This window comes from Alligator sinensis, unplaced genomic scaffold, assembly GCF_000455745.1.
Source record: "Alligator sinensis unplaced genomic scaffold, ASM45574v1 scaffold2268_1, whole genome shotgun sequence".
Lineage (NCBI taxonomy): Eukaryota > Metazoa > Chordata > Crocodylia > Alligatoridae > Alligator > Alligator sinensis.
Window position 1 is genome coordinate 6,139 of NW_005844179.1, and position 7,406 is coordinate 13,544.

General features: G+C 51.3%; 1 protein-coding gene across 1 annotated transcript in view; it reads left to right on the forward strand.

Moving 5' to 3' along the window:
* LOC102375679 (alpha-2-macroglobulin-like protein 1) overlaps positions 1 to 6,823 on the forward strand; it is a gene marked incomplete at its 5' end in the record, with an annotated part of 12,769 nt that extends 5,946 nt beyond the window's left edge. Inside the window, 8 exons of the mRNA XM_014527765.2 lie at positions 5 to 180; positions 3,132 to 3,246; positions 3,812 to 3,977; positions 5,022 to 5,247; positions 5,495 to 5,621; positions 5,784 to 5,905; positions 6,368 to 6,419; positions 6,771 to 6,823. Of these exons, the coding sequence (XP_014383251.2) occupies positions 5 to 180; positions 3,132 to 3,246; positions 3,812 to 3,977; positions 5,022 to 5,247; positions 5,495 to 5,621; positions 5,784 to 5,905; positions 6,368 to 6,419; positions 6,771 to 6,823 (1,037 nt within the window). The remainder of the gene's footprint in view (positions 1 to 4; positions 181 to 3,131; positions 3,247 to 3,811; positions 3,978 to 5,021; positions 5,248 to 5,494; positions 5,622 to 5,783; positions 5,906 to 6,367; positions 6,420 to 6,770) is intronic.
* Between the last annotated feature and the right edge of the window lie 583 nt (positions 6,824 to 7,406).

A 7,406-nucleotide genomic window follows, 5' to 3' on the forward strand; every position in this document is an offset into this window, starting at 1 on the left:
AGAGCGGTTAACCCCAAGAATCGTCCAGTACGTCCACTTCCTCCTCCTGAAAGTGACGTGTCTGAACCTATGATAGTACTGCCACCGTCACAGCCATGGCCACCGCGAAGGCGACCACCACCATTTGGGTATCAGCTTCCTTCTCTCCAGACCCATTCTGACACCTACAGCTTGTTTCAGGTATGGGGCACACCTAGCCATGGGCAGATGCAGGATTCTGAGAAAGAGGGGGTGCAAGCGATGTGGTGCATTGTCCCACAGCATGACGTAGATTTTTCTCAAAATAAAAAGAAACTCAAAGTTTTGCTAATATGCCAGATGCTGTGTTAGTCAGACTGTGATCCCAGCAAAAGCACCTGAGTCTATAGGGGACTGCCAGCTCCAGGGTGGGGCAGGCATCTGGTGCCAGGGTAGCACAGCTGTTACCCCGCAACCTGGTCATGGACTGAACTGCCTCCTGCAACCCCACTCAAGTCCCTCAGGCACTCCACCCAGTGCCCCTCACTGCTTTCCCTGCATTGCCCCTGCCATCTCTGCCCCCTGTTATCCCACGTATCCCCATTCTCAGCCCCACCCCATCCTGCCCCGACCCCATCAGATTCCACCATCCCCCTGACTGTCACAGCCCCCATGAACCTGCTGCACCTTGCACAGGCTCCTCCCCATCATGTCCCAGGCCCCTGACCCTTACCATCCCCCTCACACCCTGCTGAGCCCTCCCCTGCCCTTCTGTGCATTCAGACCTCACTGGAGCTCGTCAAAACCCTTGTGCTCCCTCACCCTTCTTATTCCAAACTCTTTTCACAGCTCGTTTCACCCCCATTCACTCCAACACCCACCTGGGCCCCAAAACAACTGTCCCATCTGCCCCTCAAACCACTCCATCCCCATAATGCTCCAGCTCCTCTTCACCCCACACCCCTGCACCCCATAAGCCCCCTCTTCCCAAAAGCCCCTTGGTGCCCACAATCCCCCCATCCAGTCCCTCATGGCCCCTCAGAGCCCCTTCCCCTCAAAGCCCCTCCTAAGCAGTCTCGCCCCCACTCTTCACCATAGGGTTGGTAACACCTATGGAGGGAAGAGCTTAGCAGAAATCAAGTAGATAATAATGAGCCATGGAGTTAATTGATTCTCTTTATTCCACCTGAAAAGAAATGCAGCTGTGCTTGCCTGGTGGTTTGTTTTAAATTCTAAGTGGAGCACAAATTAGACATGGGGGTGAAATGGCACCCACAACTTCCCCCTTGATCTTCCCCTGTGCCTTTTTTAGAGCTTCGCTGACTCCCATATGCTGAAAGCTGTTGGCATCCCAGGGGCAACATCTCACCAACTAGGGTCTGGCCTGTTCTATGAATCATTCTAGGTGGATGCTCCTAGTGAAATCCCCCTGGGATTCACTGCACCAGCCTTCTGACATACTTAGAGAGGGCTCTAACCAGGGACAGACTCTGTGGGAAATCCACAGAGCATTAACCCTCAAACCTCACCATAGCCCACTCCTGGGTAGATATATATTATATCAAAGGCTGGTAGCAATGATTACAATTAAGGTGGCCTGACACTTCCTGTTAGAAGACTTCTCAGTGTCTTATAAAGCTGTCAGACTAAAGCTGGGCTTAGATCTCCTGTGCCAGATTTCTGCCATGGGCTGCATTTCTTTGGAAAGTTTTGGTTGAAACAGTTCAGCATTTTCTCAGAAGATTGGGGGGAAATAAATTGTATGGCCAATGCAAAAGTATGCTTCTAGTTGTGTAAGTAATAAGCAGTAGAGCAGACAGGTGAAATACGGTGGCGATGTCAGCTAGGAGTCCGTGAGGTGTCCCTTGCACCACTGGGAAATTCAACCTAAGCGTGGCTGAATTACAGATCTCCAAAAATCACAGTCTGTTCATGCTTGCAGGGGGGTTTCAGCTGTCCTGTGATCCTGCATGCTCCATACTCCCTCTCCTCTTGCTGTGACTTTTCTCCTAAGCTTCTCCAGCTAAGCCCTGGGTTATTCAGGGTAGCTACACCTAGTGGTGTGAGGGTAGCTGGACTGCAGTTCCAATCAGGACAGCACAACACAGCACAAGGGCACGGTCTCTGAGCATGTGCACAAAAAAGCAACGTGCAGTGAGTTAACAAGAGGTGGCAACTTGTTTCAGGGTAGACAATGTTCACAGTAACTGTTTATGTCCTCTCTCTGTTCCTCAGGTAAGTGAAAGCTAAACTGCAGTAGCCTGACCATGTTGCATGAAAGGGGAAACAAGCACAGTTCAGATTCCGTTTACAGCAGGGTAAGAGTAGGTATCATAAGCAGTGACCGTGGAATAGCTTCTCTATACCAATTCTATGACTCTTTTTGAACTTGTATGTTTGATTGTCCACACATCACTCTTCACATCTGCTTTCTGTAGTATGTTCCCTCTGAATCCTTCCCACTGGCTGTTCACCTCCATCAGGCAGTCACAGCTGTGTTGTGGGGATGGTGTGTGCCCCTCTTCAGTCCTGTTTTCCAGAGGCTAAAATGCAGATGGAATCGTCATTCTAGAAGGGCAGAAGGAACCCCTGGGGAAATGTAATGTGAGGTACTGGGCATTTCTTATACAAAGTGAGTGACTCACTATAGGTCACAAGGCAGGTTGACAGCAGAGGATGAGAGAGAGCCCCTGCTTCTTGACCTCCAGGCATGGGACCCAAGCACTGAGCCACACTGCCACTGCTAAGACATAGCTGGGAGCAAAAGGGTACAATTATTAGAGGACAGATCAGCTGATTAACAAACCAATATGTGATCTGTAAGGCTGGAACTAGCTCCTGGATCTTGCAGACCTCACTTGTGTCTTTCAAAACTAAAAGCAAAATGCTGGGCAGAAGCACTGTATGGATCAACCCCAACCAGGAGAACATGGTGAAGAGATGACCTGATGGGTCTTTCCTATATCTGTCCTCTGAGGTCCCATCTATAAAATATTGATCTACAATTGCAAAGTCCTACATGTTCCCTGGTAACCAGGATAGGGCTGATCCCCTGCTAACTGTCATGTTATGTTATGGGATCATTTATCATTCCAGGGCGCAGTCACAAAGACCGTCCCACTGCAGCTAGTAGTGTTGCTGGGACTGATGCTTTTCCTTCTCTCTTGTTCCAGAATGCAGCTTTGAAAGTTTGCACGAACGCCAACATCAGGATGCCCTGCTTGACTGAAGAACGTATGCCTATCTATTACTCCCGCACAGACCTGACAGGTGCCCGATACGGTGAAGGTCAGTGGGGACAGGAACTGGGCCCTGCCTTTTTCTCTCCTTTTAAATTCACCCTCTGGCCCCTGAAGCAAATAAGACAAGGGCTCCTGGATCAGGCCCAGAACCTGGGCTGTAATCCTGGTCCTGATGCTGCCAATCAGAGTTAGAGCATGAGAAAGGCAGAGCTCTTGCTGTTCCTCTTCCGTAAGTGGAAGAAAAGGCTTCTGATCATTCACATACTTCATGGAGGCAACTGTCCTTATAAACCAGGGGTTTAGAGGTTGGCTTGTGTGGGCACCCTCCTTTACCTGTGGTAATTTAGGCTGTTATGTTTGGTTTTGTGTTAGGACTGGTAGCTTTGCTAAGAGGTTAGATAATGGACATGTATAGGTTTGGGTAGGGATGATCCTGCCTCAGGCAAGGGCTTGAACTAGATGAGCTCTCAAGGTCTTTTCCAGCCCTACTTCTCTGTGATTCTGTGACTTGATTTTGCACAGGTTTTGTTCCACCCAGAAGCTGTTACCCATGGCACTAAGCCTGGTAAGCAGTGATACGGGATCCCCAATGTCCTTTCTGCATTATCTAGGGTTGACCCCAGATATGCTGCCTCTAGGGGTGGCAGGAATAGCTCCTGGGCCTTCCCTGGACAATGCCATGCCAGATCCCATCCATGCATCATCCAACATCCATGAAGAGCCAGAACTGCGGGCGTACTTCCCAGAGACATGGCTGTGGGATCTGGTCCCTGTGGGGTGAGTGCAGACTTACAGCAGACCTGCCAAGCAGAACTGATCTCCATTATGCTCCAGCTGCAAACACAGAACAGAGGGAACACTGTAGTTAGCTGTAGTGCTGACTCCTCCTCCCCAGGAGAGAAGGGATGGGAGGGAGATAGGTGGAATGGAGTCGTAGCTGCCCCGATCACCCAGCTGATATAGCAGTGCCAGATTGGGCTGCTGCATTGGTTCAGGCAGTGATATGCAGATCCCCAGGACTCCTGGTGCCCTCTTCACTCCCCTCTTCCATGGCAATACCATATTGGTGCCCCCTCTAAGCCAGCACCAAGGGCAGGTGTGCTGCATACCCCATTCAAGCACGCTATTGCAATAGAGAGGAGCCCAACACAGGGGAGGGAAAATAAAAAGGCAGTAGGGACATGGGATCACTCTCTGGGCAGCTGTTCCCAATCTCAGGACCAAGAGAGAGGGAAAGGCATTAGGAAACCCAGGGATGGTATATGCATTGGGTCCAGGTATATGAGATGGGTCCAGAGTGGGATCTCTTGGGAGGGTTCTCTCCAGCAAAGGGAGAGCCCTAGAGCCTCAGGGGCAGATCCAGCATTTTCTGACCTGAGTGCATTAGGAAGAAATGAAGAAAAGATCCCACTGACAACTCTGCCTAGTCCAAAGGTCTGGTCTTGACGTATTTCTGTGCAGCCTCCCCTGTGGCCCACACCAGGGAAAGGGAGGGTCAGGCAGGGTCTTCTCTAATGGCCATGTCCAGCAGGCAATGTCCACCTCTGTGTTCACTTATCTGTTGGTGCCTGCACTGTCCAGTGAAGGGGCAGGCTCACAACCCCTCAGCTGCCTGTCACCAAGTGTGCCCTGACCAGCGATTTCCCTGGCAGGAACCTAATACCCAGTCATAAGAACTCACGCTGGACACTAGTTTCTAAGTGCTCAGCTCCTCCAGTTAAGGGAGCAGAAACAGTACCATCCTGGCTCAGGGCTGGGATGGCAATCAAAGGAAACCTGGGCTATGTCTTTCTGACATTATTCTGTGTCCGCACTATCCAGCGAGGAGGGCTCCAACAATGTCCCAGTCACCGTCCCTGACAGCATCACAGAGTGGAAGGCCGGGATGTTCTGCACGGCAGATGTTGGCTTTGGACTTTCCTCCACGGCCACCTTGACAGCTTTCAAGCCGTTCTTTGTGGAGCTGGCCTTGCCATGTTCTGTGATCCGTGGAGAGGCCTTCACCCTAAAGGCCACTGTCTTCAACTACCTGCTGCAATGCATCAAGGTGAGCAGAGTTACAATAACATGCTAAGGCCATGGGGTCCCATGCCTTGGATCTGGTGCCTATGAGCAGTAGTGCCAGTGGTGCCAAACGTAACCCAGCAGCCACAGGAGATGGGACCCAGGGGCCCACTGGTGCCAGCACCTGGCAATGAGCTGAGCCTGAGCCCCAAGGTGCTACGTCCTGTCTGGAGCTGCTGAGTGAGCATGTCCCAGGAACCCTAAGAGAGGTCTCATGTTGGGTCCCATAGGTGCAGGTGACACTGGTGGAGTCTACGCAGTTCCAGGCACAGGCTGGCGAGGAGAGCGCTTACACCAGCTGCCTCTGTGCAGAAGAGGGGAAAACCTTCCAGTGGGAGGTGACAGCCACCAGCCTTGGTAAGGGGTCTGGCTGTGCCCCAAGTCAGCGGGGGGACAGCCAGAGCTGGGGGAGAGGAAAGCTGCCCCTAAATGGAAACTCCTCCCACACAACTCAGCCTTTAACACAGTCTACCCTTCACTTGTCCTTTCCTTCCTCACATCACCCTTCCTTCTCTGCAGGGGAAGTGAACTTCACTGTCAGCACCGAGGCCCTGCACACCCAGGAGCTGTGTGGCAATGAGGTGGTTATAGCACCTGCCCAGGGGAGAGTGGACACTGTGATAAAGCCCCTGCATGTCCAGGTCAGTTTGGCCAGGGTCCATCTCTCAATCGGACAACACAGAGAGGGGGTGGTATATCTCAGTCTTCCTTCTTAGCAGATACAGACCAAGTTGCCCATTGTGATATTTTTCGTCTTGCCACAGAAAACAAATCCTTGCCATAAATTTGTCCATCTGCCTGCCCAGTCAAGTGCTGCCTTGTCACATTGACATATGGGAGCTCACAGCAGGGTTAGGTGTTAGCCGCAGTGGGCGTGCGATGTGATGTGACCACTGGGCTCCAAACAGTCTGTTTAGGAAGTGGTGGGAGCCCTAGACCTGAGGTGCTGATATCTAGATGGCCCCAGCCCAGCGCAGCCTGGCAGGCAGATTGTGCCCAGTGGAAGCTGAGGCTGCGATACCTACAGAGGTCCAAGGGCCAGCCAGGCTCCGGTATGGGCAGTGCCTTCTCCTGACCTTCTGTCTGATGCTGCTTCCCCACAGCCGGGCGGGATCCTGGAGGAGAAGGCGCACAGCTCCCTGCTCTGCCAGGAAGGTAGGATTCCAGCATCCCACCCTGGTAGGGGAGGGGCCAGCACATAGCTCTGCCGTTTCTCTGCTGTGCTCTGTCTAATATCTCCATTGCGGAGCCTAGGTCCTGGGACACCAGGCTGGGTCAGCATGCAGGCCTAGGACCCTACCCATACCCAGCTACTCAGTGGAAAATGCATCCTGTAGAGGGCATCAGTGGCACCCTGTGCAGTTGGCTTTGCAGTGGCACCCTTTGCAGTTGCCTTAAGACTTGAGCACATCCAGCTGTGGATCCTAGTCTGGTTATGACTGTGTGGGGACAGATCCACATCCCTTCTTGCTTGCCCCCATGTCCATGGTTCACTATCTCTCTCAGAGGCCAGAAAGGGCCAACTACCTGAAGGGAAGTTCGAAGTACAATGGAGCTAGACCGTTCTCAGTGCTGGTGGATGAGAGAAGAAGGAGCAACGGTCTCAAGTTACAGCAAGGGAAGTTTAGATTACATTGTAAATGTTCTAAGTGTAAAATGTTGTAACTCGAAACCTTGTAAGTCAAGGAGTGTCTGTACTTGTTATGAAATACATTACATTAGAGACAGACACAATTAGGATATGTATAATATAATACTGGAAGCATGACAGATGCTATAGCTAGAATGGAGTTCTTGCTTGCAATATAGAATCACTTTTTCAGTTACTGATAACTTACTCAAACAAAAATTTCTTGGGGCTGAAAGTTTCCATGCCTGGACTCAGCTTTGAAGTTAATATTTCAAGGAAAGCAGCTGGATTACTGTGTCCAGTTCTAGACGCCACAGTTCAAGCGGGATGCAGAAAACCTGGAAAGGGTCCAAAGAAGAGACACTCACCTGATTAGAGGCCTGCAGGGAAGGCCCTACAAGGAAAGGCTAAGGTACCTTAACCTCTTCAGCCTCTCCAAGAAAAGGCTGAGAGGGGACCTTGTGGCAGCATACAAATTTAAAAGGGGAGAGCAACATGAAGTAGGCGACCAT